Source organism: Papio anubis, chromosome 14, assembly GCF_008728515.1.
Source record: "Papio anubis isolate 15944 chromosome 14, Panubis1.0, whole genome shotgun sequence".
Taxonomy (NCBI): domain Eukaryota; kingdom Metazoa; phylum Chordata; class Mammalia; order Primates; family Cercopithecidae; genus Papio; species Papio anubis.
The window spans coordinates 90,831,669-90,852,273 of NC_044989.1; the positions used below are offsets into that span (position 1 = coordinate 90,831,669).

General features: G+C 42.0%; 1 protein-coding gene across 1 annotated transcript in view; it reads right to left on the reverse strand.

Annotated features, from left to right (window-relative positions):
- Nucleotides 1-1,080: 1,080 nt before the first annotated feature.
- The window catches only part of POLR1B (RNA polymerase I subunit B), a 34,304-nt gene continuing 14,779 nt past the window's right edge, over nt 1,081-20,605 (reverse strand). The window contains exons 8-15 of the mRNA XM_003909133.4: nt 19,750-19,921; nt 18,256-18,537; nt 13,402-13,535; nt 9,230-9,400; nt 8,466-8,622; nt 4,613-4,809; nt 3,556-3,809; nt 1,081-2,533 (exon numbers count right to left, since the gene is read on the reverse strand). Of these exons, the coding sequence (XP_003909182.2) occupies nt 1,651-2,533; nt 3,556-3,809; nt 4,613-4,809; nt 8,466-8,622; nt 9,230-9,400; nt 13,402-13,535; nt 18,256-18,537; nt 19,750-19,921 (2,250 nt within the window). The 3' untranslated portion in view covers nt 1,081-1,650. The remainder of the gene's footprint in view (nt 2,534-3,555; nt 3,810-4,612; nt 4,810-8,465; nt 8,623-9,229; nt 9,401-13,401; nt 13,536-18,255; nt 18,538-19,749; nt 19,922-20,605) is intronic.

Below are 20,605 nucleotides of genomic sequence, written 5' to 3' on the forward strand. Positions count from 1 at the left end.
TCATTAGTCTCAGCCCAGGCTGGTCTAGAACTCCTAGGCACAAGTGATTGCTCCTGCCTAGGCCTCCTAAAATGTTGGGATTACTGGCGTGAGCCACTATGCTCGTCCTGCTGAGCCTATCTTGAAATGATAGATTTTTCTGAGTCTTTTCCTATCTGCCTTATTTTATAATTAGTGACAGACCATCTAAACCAAACTCAGGAAAGAATTACCTTAGGAAAGTTTTCATCATCAAAAAATATCCTATAATTGCACAAGTATATACAAGATGATCTATTATCAACAGTTTATAATGGCCAAAGATAAATAGGTAGAGTATTTGCAGAAAAAAGTTATAATAGCCAAAGAATGGAACACCTCAAATACACAGGGGATGGTATATCTGTACAATAAAATACTGTACACAGGAAAGAAAACATAAGCGGCACTCTACACACTGCTATGAAAGCAGGTCAATATAAATGCAGAAAAAAGCCAAGTATAGAAGTGTAGACTAAATATAAAATACTGACTGGAGGCCACGCGCAGTGGCTCACACCTGTAACCCCAGCATTTTGGGAGGCCGAGGTGGGTGGATCACTTGAGGTCAGGGTCTTTAAGACACGGTCTTCCTACATTACCCAGGCCGGCCTTGAACTCCTGCACTTAAATGATCCTCCCACCCCAGCCTTTCAAATAGCAGGGACTACAGATGCACAGCACCATGCCTGGCTTCCAAAATGGATGAATCTTATTTCATTATCCTAAGTGAAATAAGCCAGTCACAGGACAAATATTGCATGATACCACTATATGAGATAACTATAATAGTCAAACTCGTAGAAACAGGGTAGAAGGGTGGTTGCTAGGGGCCAGGGAAATGGAGAGTTGTTCAACAGGTATAAAGCTTCAGTTATGCAAGACAAGTAAGGTCTAAAGATCTGTTGTACAACATGGTGCCTATAATAAACAATACTGTATTGAACACTTAAAGATTTGTTAAGAGGGTAGGTCTTGAGTTACGTGTTCTTACCACAGAAAACAAAACAAAAACTCAACAGCAACCAAAAAGCAAAAAACAAAGGGGCAGGAGGAAACTTGTGGAGATGACAGATATGTTTATTACCCTGATTGTGGTGATGGTATCAAAGGTGTGTACATATAGTCTAACCCATCAAATTGTATTCATTACATATGTAACAACTGTACTTCTATAAAGCTGGCAAAAAACACTGTAACTGTTTGTTTTTACTTCAATGTGGCTATAAGAAAATATAAAATTACATTATATTACAGCTTACATTCTATTTGTATAGCACTGTCCTGCTCAAGATGGATTAACAGGTGTGTGACAGTCACTGCCTGCTGAAAGCAGGGTGTAGGGAACCTGGGGTTGGAAAGGAGACTTGTCACTGTATGTTCTTCCATTTATCAGTATTTCATATTTTGAGAAGACATGAGATTTTTGAACAAATATACAGAAAATCATTGTCGACAGTTAAATCTACCAGCGAGATTCAAACCTTGCATTCTTGGTTTTCAGATCTTGGTTGAGAGTTCTAACACCCTTGAAAAATCTCAAGAGTAACCTGGTAATAATATCTCCGTTGAACTAAAATTACATTTTGCTTTAATCTGATAGGCCTCCTAATCCAAAAGGTCAACATCAAGTTAAACAACATCCAGTTTCACTTTGATGTTCATAGCTGCCAGTTCAGCTACAAAATACCGAAAAACATAAGGCACAGAAACAGTATCGATAGTGTCACTGCGATTACACAGAGTACAGTTGTATTTTCTGTTGCGCATGGCAGACCAAGAAGGGGGTGGCTTCTCCAACAGTGGAGAGAGTAAACTGCCACACTTCACACACACATGGGCTACTGACCGATCCGAGCAGTTGAAGAGGCGGTCATGAAGGAGAAAAGATGTACCGTGAGCTAAAAGCGCATCCCGTTCCATCTCCCCAAAACGGATTCCACCCTGGACATTTCTTCCCCCGATAGGCTGGTTGGTGACTCTGTCTCGGGCCCCAGTTGTCCTTACTTGAAATTTGTCTGAGACCATATGGCGTAAGCGCTGATAATAAACCACTCCTATGAAGATGTCTGCTTCCAGTTCTAGCCCGCTGATGCCACTATATAACCTCTCGGTGCCATAGAAATTGTAGCCAGCAGCCTTTAACATCTCACCAAAGTATTCTAAGGCCGAGTTCTCCTCTGAAAAGATGAAGGGTGTAGCATCATGGCAGAGACCATGCAAAGCTGCAGACTTCCCGGCCATACTCTCAATTAACATCCCGATGGTCATGCGAGATGGAAAACCATGGGGATTGAACAGAATGTCTGGGACCATCCCACTCTCAGTAAAAGGCATGTCCTCAGCCGGCCACAATCTGCTCAAAATGCCCTTCTGCCCATGACGACTGGCAAATTTATCTCCGATAGTTGGGTTCCGAGGCACTCTCATAGTGATGCAAACACACTTGAATTTTCCACTCCCAGTGTCATTACTGCACACTTTGATGTTATCCACAACACAATTTTCTTTACTCCTAGGAAAAAGTAAACCGTATAAGGTCAAGCTATTTGTTTAAACTTACAGAGGTAAGTTTCATTGATATAATTAGTGCTTCATATAGGATATTTGTAAAACACATATTTTTTTTTTTTTTTTTTGATGAGACAGGGTCTCACTTTGTTGCCCAGGCTGGAGAGGGGTGGTGTGATTACAGCTCACTGCAGCCTTGACTTTCCAGGTTCAAGCAATCCTCCCACCTTAGCCTCCTCAGTAGTTGGGACTACAGGTACATGCCACTAGGCTTGGCTAATGTTTAAAATTTTTGTAAAGATAGGGTCCCACTACAATGCCCAGACTGACCTTGCACTCCTGGGCTTAAGGGAGCCTCCCATTTTGGTCTCCCAAATTGTTGGGTTGCAGGTGTGAACTACTGTGCCTGGCCTGCAAAACTCATTCTTACCTTTATTCTCCAATACAAACAGAGATGGTATGAATAGAGCTATTGGTGATATTCACTACAGAATTATGTTCATCTGAAAGAAAACTAGCAACAAAGGCAACTGAAAAATTATTATGAAGGCCTACTGAAATAAATTATATTGTAAAATGAGCTAAAATAAGACATTTCTAATAAGAGGTATGAGCTCAACATTTTGGCTAGGAAACATTGTTAACATTGTATATGATAAAGACGACAAAGTTTGGATAATACAGTTTTTTAAAAAAGCACAAATAGACCAGGCACAGTGGCTCACACCTGTAATCCTAGCACTTTGGGAGGCTGAAGCAGGTGGATCACTTGAGCCCAGGAGTTCAAGACCCTCCTGGGCAACATGGTGAAACCATCTCTACTAAAAATACAAAAAATTAGCTGGGCATGGTGGTACGTGCCTGTAGTCCCAGCTACTTGAAGGCTGAGGTGAGAGGATTGCTTGAGCCAGGAGGTGGAGGTTGTAGGGAGTGAGATCACTCCACTGCACTCCAGCCTGGCTAACACACTGAGACCCCATCTCAAAAAACAAACAAACAAAAACCAGCTTGGATACCCAAACTTACTTATAGTACATCACAAAACTTTCCCCAGTGTTGAGGTTTAGGTAGCTGTAATATGGATCTCCATACTGCAGTTTTGCTCCTATAAACGGCAATCCATCGTCATCTAACTTCTGCAAAACCCGTGGGTCACCAGGTTTGATTCCAAACACCAGGCTACTATCTCCTTGTTTAATTTTTTCAGAGAGGTCTATGAACTCAGACTTGTAGACACTTCCATGGGCAAAGCCTCGTTCCCAAGAGGCCTTATTCACAATCTGTGAAGTAAAAGAATCGTTAATTTAAAAGATTGAGGCCAAGTGAGGATTTTCAAAATAAAACTAGGTGAGACTATAATACTTGGTTTAGGATAACTGGCATCACATTTTAACTCTCCTCACATTTTCCAAATCACTGATACTAACTACAAAAACCCAGACATGGCCGGGCACAGTGGCTCATGCCTGTAATTCCAGCACTTTGGGAGGCCAAGGCAGGCGGATCACTTGAGGTCAGGAGTTAGAGACCAGCCTAGCCAACATGGTGAAACTCCATCTCTACTAAAAATAAAAAATCAGCCAGGCGTAGTGGCGGGTGTCTATAGTCCCAGCTACTCGAGAGGCTGAGGCAGGAGAATTGCTTGAACCCAGAAGGCAGAGGTTGTAGTGAGCCAAGATCGTGCCACTGCACTCCAGCCTGGACAATAGAGCAAGACTCTGGCTCAAAAAAACACAAAAAAAACAAAAAACACCAAGAAAAACAAAAACCCAGGCACACAGAAATAGCTTAAAATCTAATCATATTTAAATATAAAAGGTAGATATATCCAAAACCAAACTCTTCAAAATTTACTCATAATATGCACTCAAATATGCAAGATATATGTGTATCTGAATATTTAGTGGATACTCCTCAAGGCTTGCCCAATTTCAACTTAGACCAAGAACTAATCATTTCATAGAACATCATGTGCCAAATACTAGGTACTTGGGTACACAAAAATATTCCTTCACTGATTTCACAGTAAACAAAAGAGTTAAACGATAAAAAGATTGGAACAACATTTCCCGGTAAAACTCACCATGGCATCTTCCATATCATAGCCAGTGTAAGAAATCACGGCAACAATGGCATTGGTCCCAATTGGATAGTTATCCATGTCATAATAATCATACATGGAGGGTCTCACCAAGGGACTCTGAGGAGTCTGAAGACGATACAGTTTGTTATCTGATCGGTCTTGATAAGTGAGAAGTGGAAAGCCCATAGTTTGCTTACCTACACGGAGAAAAACATCTTAGCATTTTCTGCTTCTTTCATCTTGATTATAGGTGTGATACACAACACTGGAAACAACTAAATATTCATCAGAGGAGAATGAATAAATAATCATAGTAGTTATGCTTACTTTAGACTAATACATAAGCTGTGAAAATGAAATAAACCTAAATGTATCAATGTGACCAGACCAGGAAAACCACGCTGAGTGGGAGAAAGTGCAGACTGACATTTAATGTAAGATTTATGTGCATTTGCAACACGCCCCAAACACATAAATCTTACATTAAATGTCAGTTTATGGATACATGTATGATATAATAAAAGCTTTAAAAGGGGACAGAAAGGAAGCACACAAATTACAGGATATCACTACTGGGGGGAGAAAAGGGGACAGTAATTATTATGTAATTAGATTACTTTCTTACAGCGGAAGATGTATTTAATTCTAGGTAGTAGAGTATGGGGTGAGATTCCTCTGTGTACTACCTCACAGTATAATCATTTCAGAACAAAATCATTTTAAAATATAAATACATACAAGTGAAATTTTTTTTAAAAAAAATATAAACTTAGAGCTTCCAGTAACAAAGGGCTATTCTTACAAGACCACCCTCAACACATACGTATAAGATGCAGAAAAAAGGCCCCAATTACACATATAGCACTGGAGAGTAACCAAAAGCTATCAGAAGCTGAGGAAGAATTTTTACTTGGATGAAAGGAACCACACTGGGTGAATTGGCCCAGTGTGGCAGCCACAACTTAGATAGAAACGCACAGTCTTACTGGCTTGAAGAACTAAGAAATAGAGTTCTGAGCATGACAACAATTGGTAAAGGGGAACGTTTCAGAAATGAGAGAACAAAGGGAGACCCTTAAATTCAGCATGTAAAATTGGGTCCCAATCTTTGGTGGACTCCTGAACTATGCATGCATGGGACAGATCAAAGCAGCCCACCTAAGGCTGAAGAATGTACTTCAACTGCCATGTTCACCAAGTTAAGTACCAGTGAACACTAAAAACCAATCCTCTTCCCCTGGAGAATTTTTGGTGACATGCACTGAGCCAGGTGATGGACTGTGTATTAAGAAGGAAAGATATAAAATGAAAAACATTAAAATGTAATCGAAGGCTCAACACCACACTAAAAACAAACAAAACCAATCCTCTTCAGAGGACCCTAACAGGATCCAGGGTTTAAAACATATTCCTCACAATGTTCATAATACAATCCAGTATTACTGAGCATACAAATAAATGGTGAAACTTGACTTATACTCAAGGAGACTGATCCTGAGATGACCCAGACATTGGAATCTGCAGATAATGACTTTACAACACCCATCATATAAAACTATGCTAAAAATATAAAGGAAAACATGCCCACAATGAATGAAGATAAGAAATCTTAGAGAAGAGAGAAACTATAAAAAAGAAACAAGTCAGGCCAGGCGCAGTGGCTCACACCCGTAATCCCAGCAGTTTGGGAGGCTGAGGCGGGCAGATCACTTGAGGTCAGGAGTTTGAGACCAGCCTGAACAACATGATAAAACCCTGTCTCTACTAAAAATACAAAAAATTAGCTGGGCATGGTGGCACATGCCTGTAATCTCAGCTATTCAGAAGGTGGAGGCAAGAGAATCGCTTGAACCGGGGAGGCAGAGGTTGCAGTGAGCCAAGATCGTGCCACTGCACTCCAGGTGGGTGACACAGCAATACCCTGTCTCAAAAAAGAAAAAAAAAAAAAAAAAAAGAAACAAGTGGAAGTGGTGGACTTGAAAATACAGTCATACACTGCATAACAATGTTTTAGTCAATGTAGGATGGCATATATACTATGGCATATATATGGCATATATACATTTTTACTGTATCTTTTCTATCTTTAACTACACAAATCCTTGCCATTATCTTACAACTGTCGACAGCACCCAGTACAGTTATATGCCACCCAGGTTTGTAGCCTAGGAACAGCAGGCTATACCATATATTAGGTGTGTAGTAGTCTCTGCCATCTAGGTTTATGTAAGTTCACTGTATGATGTTCACACTACGACAAAATCACATACGACTCCCTTCTCCAAATGTATCCCTGTCGTTAAGGGCATATGACTGTAGGCGAAAATTCAGTAGAAGACAGAATGAAAAGTGACTGTGATAATAGGTCAATAAAAATAATTCAATCTGGGCCAGGCACAGTGGCTCACACCTGTAACCCCAGCATTTTTGGGAGGCTGAGGCAGGCAGATCACTTGAGGTCAGGAGTTCAAAACCAGCCAGGCCAACATGGTGAAACCCCATCTCTACTAAAACACAAAAATTAGCTGGGCATGGTGATGTGTGCCTGTAATCCCAGCTACTTGGGAGGCTGAGGCAGGAGAATTTATTGAACACGGGAGGCGGAGGTTGCAATGAGCCGAGATCACACCACTGCACTCCAGCCTAGGTAATAAAGTGACACTCCATCTCGGGGGGGGAAAAAAAAAGAAATGATCCAATCTGAAGAAAATAAGGAAAAAAAGAGAACAGAAACTCAATGTCTTATGGAACAATATCAAAAGGTTTAAATATATGAATAACTGATATCTCAGAAGGGGAGGAAAGAGAGAAAAGGGTAGGAGCAATGTTTTTAAAAATAATGACAGAAGAGTTTAGCAATTTAATTAAAAAAAAAAAAAATTGGGGGCCGGGCGCGGTGGCTTATGCCTGTAATCCAGCACTTTGGGAGGCCAAAGTGGGCAGATCACCTGAGGTCAGCAGTTCAAGACCAGCCTGGCCAACATGGTGAAATCCCGTCTCTACTAAAAATACAAAAATTAGCTGGGTATGGTGGTGAGTGCCTGTAGTCCCAGCTACTTGGGAGGCTGAGGCAGGAGAATCACTTCAACCCAGAAGGCAGAGGTTGCAGGGAGCCGAGATCATACCACTGAATTCCAGCCTAGGTGATGGAGCAACACTCTGTCTCAAAAAAAAGAAAAAAAAAAAAAAAAAGAAACACTATATTCGGAAGACTGCTGCTTTCTAACTAGAAATGACAGAGACTAAGAAAAGCCAGTGTAACAACAACTTTTAAGTGCTGGAAGAAAAATAACTGTCAACTCAGAATTGTATACCCAGTGAAAGATTCCTTCAAGTGAAGCAAAATAAAGACATTTTCAGATAAATGAAAACCAAGAGAATTTGTGGCCAGCAACCTGCAATATAAAAAAATGCTAAAGGAAGATTATCAGGCTGAAGGAAAACTGTAAGCAATGAAAACCTGAATCTTGCAGCAGGAATGAAGAGAACTGGAAGTGATAAATACGCGGGTGACTATGATTGCTTGTATTCTTCAAAACATCAAGTAATAAGACCCCAGGCACACCCAAATCTATGGACATTCTATACCTTTTTCTTCAAAAATGTCAATGTCAAAGACAAAGAATGGTTAAAGATCTGTCATAAATTACAGGAGACTAAATAGACATGCCAACTAAATACAATGAGTGATCCTGGACTGGTTGCTTGTGGCACAGAAAAAAAAAAAAAAACTTGCCATAAGCCGTATTTTTGGAACAAATGGTCAGCATATGTAAATAAGGACTACAAAAGACTATGCTAGTATCAAGTTTACTTTCCTGATTGTGACTATAACATCGTCCCTCTTCCTTACCCATCTGGCACTGGTACATGTTCCGTGGACTCTGGTTGTGATCAGAGAAAGGGATGAAGTTGGCAATCACACTCAGCAGGCTGTGTGGAAAGAGCTCCTGGTGTGTGGTAACTCCAGCAAAAACCTCATCCTCAAAGATAGCGACATTCATGAAGATCTGGAAGAGCAGATGTCCAAGGCACAAAATAACTGCAACTGCTCACACATTAACTCTTACCATTTCTCAGAGTTCAGCACTCAAAGACTCAAGAGAAAACCTTCCCCGCCCAGCATCATAAGTGCTGAAGGGATCAACTGGGAAGCACAGGGAAGCGACCACTTAGAAATACCACTTACTTTACATATTCCACTCTAAATCTATGCCAGACCAATTGTGAAGGGGAATAGGAAGAAAAAATGTTAAGTAGCACAAAGCCTGTAACTTTGCAACTGCAAATATGTAGGCAAAGACTGAGTGTGAATCTAATGGAATGTTTTCACTTCGCCAGCTGAGGCAGAGTCAGGTACAAAGGAGCTCTGGGAGCCAGACAGGATGGAAGGCAGGTAATGTGACCACCAACCCTCTCAGGTTCTTGTGGAGTGAGATCAGACATGGGGACTGTTTTGTGCTGGTCACGGAGGAGGTGGAAAGTCTGACTTTCTTTCAAATGTCCAACTGTTACTGTAACACTAACAACCCTTTTAAAAAGGAAGAGTTAAGTCTCTGAAAGTTGTATACTATACAAACAAGCACATACACTCATCCATCACACATATGTATTTACCTGTTCCATAGTTCCAATTAGCTCCTCTTTGCCCAATTCCAAGTTCTGCACAGGCCGTACCAGTCTACAAGGAGTAGTAAAAAGGAACAATCCTGGGTACAGACTTGGTTTTCCTGTCATGGGTATGAGGACCACTTCCATCCAGGGAGGAATTCTTTTCTCTCTCAACACCTGTTTTCAACAAAAACAGAGTTTAACAAACCTGTCCCACGGCCATGGCTGTCGCTGCCAGTCTTATGCCCCATGGAATACTCCTCATCCACACTCAGCCGTGGTAAAAGCCCTACTTCCTTGGGTGCTCACCCCAGCTAGCAGGCAAATCTCTAACTACTGAGATTAAGGATAAAGTACACCATGAATGCATGTGTAGATACACTAAAGGAAATTCTGTCCTCTGTGATCTAAAATACAGTAGATTACTGGTTTTATTTGTAAACTTAATAAACCAAAAACTCAAAAAAAAAAAAAAAAAAAAAAAAAAAAAAAAAAATTGAGATTTGGGTAAGAGTTAAGAGGTGGAAGAGGAAATTAGGTCATGAGGGCTCTAGACCCAAGCTCCTGATAAAGGCCATAATCACATGTCACCCCCAAAAAAAAAAAAAAAAAAAAAAAAAAAACCAAAAACTCTTGGGTGGGCCGGGCATGGTGGCTTATACCTGTAATCCCAGCACTTTAGGAGGCCGAAGTGAGTGGATCACTTGAGCCCAGAAGTCAAGACCAACCTGGGCAACATGGTGAAATCCCGTCTCTACAAAAAATAAAAAAATTAGCTGAGCGTGGTGGTGCGTGCCTGTAGTCCCAGCTACTTGGGAGGCTGAGGTGGGAGAATCACTTGAGCCCAGGAGGTTGAGGCTACAGTGAGTCATGATCATGCCACTGCACTCCAGCCTGGGTGACAGAGTGAGACCCTGTCTCAAAAACAAAACCAAAAAAATGCCAACAAACTCCTGCGTGAAAGGAGAAATAAAAATCTAAATTACAGGAACCTGGAAAAGAAAAAAACAAAACAAAACAAAACCCAGGTGTCAGTACTCGGGGATTCACAGCTAAATGAGAGGATGTTTGGTGGAAGGGGACACTGGGAGATGTTGGGCAAAGAGTATAAAGCTTCAGTTATGCAAGAGAATTAAGTTTCTGCAGATCTCAAGTACAGCATGTGACTATAGTTAAGAATACTATATTGCATGCCTGAAATTTACTAAGAGAGATCTTAAGTGTCCTCATCCTCCGACCCTCCACAATGCTAACCAAAAAAAAAAAAATAAAGAAAGAAAATAAATTATTTAATCAAAAGCTAAAAAAGAATAAAGTCAACCAAAAGAAAGCACAAATTATAAAAAAGATAAAATCTGAGACGAATGAGGTAGGCAGATCATTTGAGGTCAGGGGTTCGAGACCAGCCGGGGCAACGTGGAGAAACCCCGTCTCTACTAAAAATACAAAAATTACCCGGGTGTGGTGTGTGCACCTGTAATCCCAGCTGAAGCTGAGGCAGGAGAATTGCTTGAACCCGGGAGGTGGAGGCTGCAGTGAGCCAAGATCACGCCACTGCAGCCCAGCCTGGGCAACAGAGTGAGACTCTGCCTCAACAAAAAAAAAAAAAAAAAAAAAAAAAAAGGAATGATTGTTTAATGCGTACAGAGTTTTGATGATGAGAAAGTTCTGAAGATGGTGATGACTGCACAACATGAATGTACTTAGTATCACTGAACTGTACACTAGATCAAATCTCATATACTCTCTGAGCATCAAAATGAGTAGTAACAGAATATTCACAAAATTAAACAAGCATCTATAAATCTATGCTAACATAAATAAACGAACAACTAATAGAAAAGAAAGCCCTCCTTACAGAATAGCAACTAATAAACATAGAAAAAATGCTAGTGGGGGAAAACACCATGTGGTAACCATCACAGTAATATTAACTCAGCAAAGAACCATCAATGGAATAGTAATTCAGCAAATAATTCATCAACTAGTGGGTGAAAATATGAAGAAAGGGGGCTCCACATAGCTTTCAACTATCTCTCCACAAGTTACTTATTATAGAGAAAAACAGACACTGTACAGTGAATTAACCTAAAGAACACAACTTTGAAGGGATCAGTTAACATGAGTCGTAACAGGACAAACCAACATCATGTGTTTCCTGAAATATCTTGAATCTCATCATGAAGAAGCAAAACATAAACCTAAATTACAGGAGAGCTGTGATTCCCAGCATTTCGGGAGGCCAAGGCGGGCAAATCACTTAAGGTTAGGAGACCAGCCTGATCCAGATGGTGAAACCCCACCACTGCTAAAAATAAAAAAAATTAGCCGGGTGTGGTGGTACACACCTGTAGTCTCAGCTACTTGGGAGGCTGAGGCACGAGATTCTGACTTAAAAAAATAAAAATAGAAGACTGGTGGTTGGCAGCATCTAGGTGGCTTCAGGATGGGGCTGCTCACCAGAAAGACCAAGCCAGGGTTAGAGGACTGGGACTTTCAGCCCCACCCTCAACTCCAGGAAGGGGATAGGGGCTGGAGGTTAAGCTAATCACCAATGGCCAATGATTCCATCAGTCATCCTACATAATAAAGCCATAACAACCCAAAGGACTGGGTCAGGGAGCTGCCAGGGAAGCCGGGCACGGTGGTACAGTCCTGTGGTCAGGCTGCTTGGCAAGTGGAAGTGGGAGGATCATTTAAGCCTGGGACATTAAAGCTGCAGTGAGCTGTGACTGTGCCACTGCACTCCAGCCTGGGCAACAGAGTGAGACCCGTCTCTTTAAAAAAAAGAAAAGAAAAAAAGAGAACATTACTGAGACAACTGGTGGAATATGAGTACCAACTATGGATCCCACCCACATGACCTTCTCTGATTTTCATAAGTGTACTGTGGTTATTGAAGAGAAAGTCCTTGTTCTTAGAAAAAGTACGCTAAAATCTTTTTTTTTTTTTTTTTTTTTTTTGAGACGGAGTCTCGCTCTGTCGCCCAGGCTGGAGTGCAGTGGCCGGATCTCAGCTCACTGCAAGCTCCGCCTCCCGGGTTTACGCCATTCTCCTGCCTCAGCCTCCCGAGTAGTTGGGACTACAGGCGCCCGCCACCTCGCCCGGCTAGTTTTTTGTATTTTTTAGTAGAGACGGGGTTTCACCGTGTTAGCCAGGCTGGTCTCGATCTCCTGACCTCGTGATCCGCCCATCTCAGCCTCCCAAAGTGCTGGGATTACAGGCTTGAGCCACCGCGCCCGGCCAAAGTACGCTAAAATCTTTATGGAAAACGGGACCCTGTCTCAATACTGCTCTCAAATGGTTCAAAAGAAAAACATTACAAAGAGCATACAGAAGACAAAGCATGTGGGGCAAAGCATAGCAACTGGTGGATTTCGGTAATGTATATACAGGGGGGTCCCATGTACTGATTAAACATCTTCGCTCTAAGCGTAAAATTGTATCAAATGAGCCACAATTCCACTTATAGGAATATAAGAATTAAAGAATGAAAAGCACAAGGACTTGAATAGATATTTGTACACTCATGTTCACAGCAGCATTATTTGCAATGACCAGAAGGTAGAGACAACCCAAGTGTCCAACAGAGCACTTAAACAAAAACTAAAATTTCGTTTAAACATTTTTAAAAAATAAACACACAGAACAGAATATAAACCACAAACTCAGCCTGCTGCCAAAGGATAATTCTTTCAACGGCCATTATCAAAGCAACAAATACTCTTCACTAGGAGGAAATCCCAAAGATAAATGATTCAAAGAACGTCATTCTACTTTTTAAAAATATATTTTCAAAACCTAGGAGGCAATGGGGTAGTTAACTTCTACCTTGCATATTTTGAATATTACTGAAATACCTGTATTTTGAGGTCCCTTGTATGCCACAAGTATTAAGAAGGGGAAAAAAAGTTAAAATTAGTTAGATAAGCAGACTGAGGTGCCTCAGTGAAACTCCCAAAGAATGTATATGGGTCAAATATCTGTCACTGACCCCAACCAGTGAGGCCAGTATAAGGCAAGCCTCTGTCACCAGAGGGAATGCACAGGCATTCTGGACATTCTGACCCCCTGACCACTTGATCACTCTAGATCGCCCAGGGGTTAACCCCAAAACTAGAAAGGAACTGAAAACCTAAGGTCAAGGGATAGGACAATTCACAAAGCCTCAAGCCCACCTTAAAATGACGAAGAGTATCTGCGATGCCTGGAGCAAGCTCCTTATCCACCCAGCCAACCATGACGCCGTCGAGCAGGACGGGGTAGCACTCACTGTATGGCCGGTGGGGAGCGCCATCAACGGGAGTGACCCCTGGTAAACGGAACAAACAGCACGATCACATCGGAATGCTTCTCAACATTCCAGATTCCCTCCAGATGGGGTCAACAGCTGCTGTATCAGTTCAGATATCAAATTATCCTTGTCTCTATAACAGGTACAGGCATTTCTTTTAATTGCACTTCACAGATATTTTAAGCAGGCTTATCAATGCCATTTTTCCAACAACACGTGTTCCCTTTGTGTCTCTGTGTCAACATTTTGGTAATTCTTGCAATATTTCCAATATTATTATATCTGTTATGGTGATCTGTGATTAGTGATCTCTGATGTTACTACTGTGCTTGCAGATGTGGTAGAAATAGCAAGACAACTAGAATTAGAAGTAGAGTCTGAAGCTGTGACTGAATTTCTGCAATCCCATAATCAAACTGAACAGATGAGGAATTGCTTCTTAGAGGATGAGCAAAGAAAATGTCGTTTTGTTTTGTTTTTGAGACAGGGTCTTGCTCTGTCGCTCAGGCTGTAGTGGAGTGGCATGATCATGGCTCATTGCAACCTCAACCTCCTGGGCTCAAGCAGTCCTCCCACCTGAGCCTCCCGAGTAGCTGACAGGTGTGTGCCATCATGCTTGGCTAATTAAAAAAAATTTTTTTTGCCGGGCGCAGTGGCTCACACCTGTAATCCAGCATTTTGGGAGGCTGAGGCGGGTGGATCACGAGGTCAGGAGATTGAGACCATCCTGGCTAACACAGTGAAACCTCATCTCTAGTAAAACTACAAAAAATTAGCCGGGCATGCTGGCGGGCACCTATAGTCCCAGCTACTCAGGAGGCTGAGACAGGAGAATGGCATGAACCAGGGCGGCAGAGCTTGCAGTGAGCCAAGATCACGCCATTGGCACTCCAGACTGGGTGACAGAGCAAGACTCCATCTCAAAAAAAAAAAAAAATTTTTTTTTTTTTTTGTAGAGACAGGGTCTCCCTGTGTCGCCTAGGCTGGTCTCAAACTCCTGGGCTCAAGCAATCCTCTCACCTTGGCCTCCCAAAGTGCTGGAATTACAGGCCTGAGCCACTGTGCCCAGCAGAAAACGGTTTCTTGAGATGGGATCTCAAGAAATGAGAAGATGCAGTAAACACTGTTGAAATGACAATAAAGGATTTAGATTATTCCATAAACTTAACTGATAAAACAGCGGCAGGGTTTGAGGGGACTGACTGCAACTTGGAAATAGTCTCTTCTGTGGGTAAAATGCTATCAAACAGCATCACATGCTACCGAGAAATCTTTCGTGACAGGAAGATTCAATTGGCGTGGTAAACTTCTTTGTTTAATTTTAAGAAATTGTCACAAGCCATCTAACCTTCAGCAACCACTGCCCTGATCAGTCAGCAGCCAGCAACACTGAGGCAAGACCTTCCACCAGCAGGTAACAAATTGCTGAAGGCTCAGATGATTTAATATTTTTTTTTAGCAATAAAGTATTCTTAAATTTGAAATATTTACAGCATAGTGTAAACATAAGTTTTATATGCACTGTGGGAAACTGAGAAATTCATGTGGCTCATTTGATTGCAGCGCTCTGGAACCAAACCTGCAATATCTCCAGGGTAAGCCTGAAGGCTTTTGTATTGCTTGTGGAAGTTTAAATCGCTTCCGCAAGGACACAGGAAAGAAGTAGCAAGGGAACAGGGGCCTATGGGAGGGAGCATTTCACTGCATGTCTTTTTAATATTTTGATTTCTAAGCCACGTAAATGCATTAAATGCATTAACCCCCAAAATGTAATTACAGTTGATCCTCATTATGTGAAGATTTGCCTACTTGCTACATTTTATCTATAACCACAAAATTAATACTGGGGATGCTTTTAACGTCATTTCAGAACATGCAGCAAAAAAATTTGAGTCCCCTGATGCATACGCTCCCCGCAGCTGAAGTCAAACAAGACGATGCCATGCTTTCTTGTCAGCTCATGCTGTAAACAAGTGTCCCTTGACCAGTCTGTTCAGTGGCATGTTTTCAGCTGGTGTGATTTCACTGTTTAAATAATAGCTTCCAGGCCTGGCATGGTGGCTCACAACTGTAATCCCAGCACTTTGGGAGGCCAAGGTAGAAGGAATGCTTGACGCCAGGAGTTCAAGACCAGCTTGGATAACATAGCAAGACCCCATCTCTACAAAAAAAAAAAAAAATTGCCTCCAAGTGTAGCACTGAAGTGCTGCCTAGTGTTCATAAATGCAAAAAGGCTGTGATGTGCCTAACAGAAAAAAAATGTGTGTTAGATAAGCTTTATAGTTACAGTGCTGTTGGTTGAGAATTCAATGTTACCACAAGAACAATATATATTTTTAAAGGGTATCTTTTTTTTTTTTTTGAGACGGATCTTGCCTCATCGCCCAGGTTGGAGTGCAGTGGCATGATCTTGGCTCACTGAAAGTTCCACCTCCCAAGTTCACGCCATTCTCCCACCTCAGCCTCCCGAGTACCTGGGACTACAGGCACCTGCCACCACGCCAGGCTAGTTTTTTGTATTTTTAGTAGAGACAGGGTTTCACCGTGTTAGCCAGGATGGTCTCAATCTCCTGACCTCATACTCCACCTGTCTCGGCCTCCCAAAGTGCTGGGATTACAGGCGTGAGCCACTGCGCTCGGCCTAAAGGGTGTCTTTCAACAGAAACACACAAAAAACAAGGCTACATATTGATCAGCTAACAAAAATGTTGTAACCTGAGGCTCGAAGGAACCTTACCCTGTATTTCCCCTTGGCACAATGGTTCAATATTCACTGGTGACTTTAAAGACAAGTACTACAAATAATGAGAATCATATGAAATTAAGTAAAAAAGGAACACTTTCCCATGAACCATAAATACATTCTGAAGACATCAAGTGTTTGTTAGAGTGTCATAGGTTACCCACTTCGTGTTTCATCTGTCACCTCAATATGAACATCTCTATCGAAAGTTAGGTAGCGATTGTCTTCTTCTCCAGTGCCAGAGCGAAAAACCCTTCCCCATCTCTTTTTCTGCAGTTGGATCTATTTTCTACCTCTCCACTTTATTCTTTTCTCCTTTCTACCCTCTCCCGGACTTTGACATTTTGAATCACCAGTAACAAAATTATTTACCTCGTAGAGGATAAACCTTCAAATTACACTGATTACATCGTCTGAATCTTGAGTATTTCTTAATTACTTTCTGTGGGGCCCTCTTCCTACAGGCCACTCTCTCTCTCTTTTTTTTTTTTAAGATGGAGTCTCACTCTGTCACCCAGGCTGGAGTGCAGTGGTGCAATCTTGGCTCACTGCAACCTCCACCTCCTGGATTCAAGCGATTCTACTGCCTCAGCTTCCTGAGTAGCTGGCACATGCCACCACACCCAGCTAATTTTTTTTTTTTTTTTTTTTTTTGATTTTTAGTAGAGATGGGGTTTTGCCATGTTGGCCAGGCTGGTCTTAAACTCCTGACCTCAAGTGATCTGCACACCTCGGCTTCCCAAAGTGCTGGGATTATAGGCATGAGCCACCACGCCTGGCCAGGCCACTCTAATTGGGAGAAGTACTTTTGAGCAGAACTTTGAGTCACTGCCCTTCTAGTTGCTTCAGAATACCTATCGTCTGATCCCCATGAACTGGAAGTTTTACTGTATGAATATTAATCCCACTGGAGAACCTGTCCACAGACCACCAAAGACAGAACATTTCTAGTCTCCAAATCATAATTGGAGAACCCTGGGACTAGAAGACTGCAGAGAAGGCTGACATCTTTAGATATGAAGGTAAATTCAAACCAAGTATCAAGCCAAGAACTAGACAGCTTTCTAGTCAAAGCAGAGACAGAGACAGCAGCTGTAAGGTTATCAGGAAAAATGGTTATGCATCTGATGACATTAGGGTAGACTGGAAAATCTCCTTTTAAACTGTCCTCCTGCAAACCAACACTGTTTTCTACTTAGAAATGCAAAGATCCACCAAGAGATGCAAGGAGAAGTGACCCAAAAAACTACTCTATAGCATCTATACTTCCAATATTAATGACTAGTCTATTTCAGATGCTTTGGCATCCTTCTTATTCATTTATTTTTTTTATTTTGGAGACAGGATCTCACTTTCTCACCCAGTCTAAAGTGCAGCAGTGGCACAATCACAGCTCACTGCAGCCTCAAATCCCTTGGCTCAAGCGATCCTCACTTCCATTATCTTCTTTTTTTTTTTTTGAAAGAAAACAAAACACTTGTAACACTTAGTTTCTCCTGTTTTCACTTTCAAAGAATGCGTTCAGCCTTCTATAGAGGAGCCAAGAAAGCAGCACAACTCCTGCACAGAAGGGTAAAAACAAATTCTTACAGAAAGTCTGCTGAATCTCCAAAAGCAGCACAACCTAACAGGTTAAAAACCATGTAATCTTGGCCGGGCACGGTGGCTCACAACTGTAATCCCAGCATTTTGGGAGGCCAAGGCGGGCACATCATGAGGTCAGGAGATCGAGACCATCGTGGCTAACACGGTGAAACCCCGTCTCTACTAAAAATACAAAAAAATTAGCCGGGTGAGGTGGTGGGCGCCTGTAGTCCCAGCTACTTGGGAGGCTGAGGCAGGAGAATGGCGTGAACCCGGGGGGCGGAGCTTGCAGTGAGCAGAGATCGTGCCACTGCACTCCAGCATGGGCAACAGAGTGAGACTCCATCTCAAAAAAAACACAAAAAACAAAAAAAAAATCAAGCAAGATGTTTATCACTATACACTACATACCCAAGTTGCAGAGTAAAGCCGGAATAGATGCCGTATACACAAACTGTGTGACAACCTCACATACGGCAGTTAGGTGGTTCATCAGGCCACAGGGCTCCCCGTCTGGGGTATGCACGGGACAAAGGAAGCCCCAGGACTCTGGCAGCAGCCGGCGTACTGTGGTGGTCCTCATCTTGGCAAAATCAGCCCCTCTGTGCACGCAGCGGAAATGGGAGAGGTAGCGTATGAAGTTCAGCTTGTCAGCCACAACACAAAGTCCAGAATTTTGTAGGAGGCCAAGACCTTAATAAAACAAAAGTCACTCAAAAATGGGCCAATCTTTTAAAAAACGGAAATTTTTGAGGCTTTGTGACGACAAAACCTCAGAGCACTCCACAGATTACAGAATGAATTATTACAACATTTATTCTCCTAGCTCTGATGAGTGGAAAGAGTTCGCAAAAAATATGTAAAATAATCCCCAGATTTCACAAACTGTATGAGCCCCAACTAGTTCCCTATCTCCTCTATGACCTCCTTTGTAGGAGAACATTAAATGAGTTAATAAAATAGCAAGGAGTTAAATTCATCTGAGAGGGTCAGATAATAGACAAGCAAGTAAGAAGGCTAATGAAAGAATCGGCATCAGTAACAGGGGTTAAAAAAAAAAAAAAAAAGGCTGGGCACAGTGGCTAATGCTATAATCCCAGCACTTCAGGAGGGCGAGGTGGGTAGTTCGCCAGAGCTCGAGAGTTCCAGACCAGCCTCAGCAGCATAGCGAAACCCCATCTCTACAAAAAACACAAAAATTAGCCAGGTGTGGTGGCTTGTGCCTGTAGTCACACCTACTCGTGGGGCTGAGGTGGGAGGATCACCTGAGCCCAGGAGGTCAAGGCTGCAGTGAGCCATGATCCTGCCACTGCACTCTAGACTGGGTGACAGAGTGAGGCCCTGACTCAAAAAAAAAAAAAAAAAAAATTTCTGGGTTCCCAATTACCACTTTTTAAGTTTCTAGGGTCATTCTCTTTTTTGTTGAGACAGGGTCTCACTCTATCACCGGGCTGGAGTGCAGTGGTGCAATCACAGCTCACTGCAGCCTTGACCTCCTAGTCAAGCCACCCTCCTACCTTGGCCTCCCAAAGTGCTGGGATTACAGGCATGAGCCACCACACCTGGCCTCTCAGGTCACTCTGAGGCAAGGCAACTGGTTTAGAGATGGGCATGCACAGCAACCCATGCAGAATTCCTGTTAGGTAAGCCTTCCTCAGAGGTCTAAGTGGTCTTTTCATTTTCTAGAAGGAGGCAGAGAAAATGTATTTGGTTATTTGAATTAAATTTTAGCTATACAGACACTTTGTCTAAAGTCCTTCAGACCAATAGTCATCAAAGTCATAGCTACAAGAAATTTACTTTTTTGGGGTGGTTTGCTTTTAAAAAGAACCTCTCAAGGACAGGCAAATCTACATTAAGCAAATAGTTTGAAAAACATAACTAAAATGCTCTATTTAATTTTACCTGTTTTAGAACGCAGATTCCCAGTAGCAAAAAGGTATTCAAATGGTTTTGTAAGGTCTATTCCCATAGTAAAAATCCTCATCAAATTGTCAGTGTTCATGGAAACATTGGTCTTCTGAGCCTTCTTATCAAAAGCTATTTTAATAGACACTAACCAACCTTCCAGTTTTTCCTGAAATAAGAAAAAAAAAAAATTAATATAAAATAGTGTGTGAGCTAGGTGTGGTGGCTCACATCTATAATCCCAGGATTGGGTGGATCGCTTGAGACCAAGAGTTCAACATGAGACTGGGAAAAATGGTGAAAAAAAACCCTGTCTCTACAAAAAATTTAAAAATTCGCCAGAAGGGGGTGGGGTGAGGGGTGGGGCATGCCTGTAGTTCCAGCTACTTGGGAGGATGAGGCAGAAGGATCGCTTGAGTCCAGGAGCCTAAGGCTTCAGGGAGCCACGATTGTGCCACTGCACTCCAGCCTGGGAAACAGGGCAAGACCCTATTCTCAATAAAATAAAATTATTACAAACTTCATATTTATTCCCATGTAATCTGTACAACCTTTAACAAAGGTCCACTAACATAGACTGGATATGGAAAAAAGCAAAACCAAAAACCTGAAGGAGAGCTTTTCAGGTGCAGAAAGGATAGCTCTTCAATGTCATGCCCTCCTTCACCCGTTATATTTGTTACACACCTAAAAGCAATCACATGAACTACACAGCCCATACCTGAAAGCAGTCACACGAACTACACAGCCCATCTTAGTCTATGCTGCCAACACTCACTGAAATGGTTAAGGCAGCCTGCAATTCCAAAATTACAGCTAGACTGGAGGAATGAGTTCTGGTATTCTGCAGCAC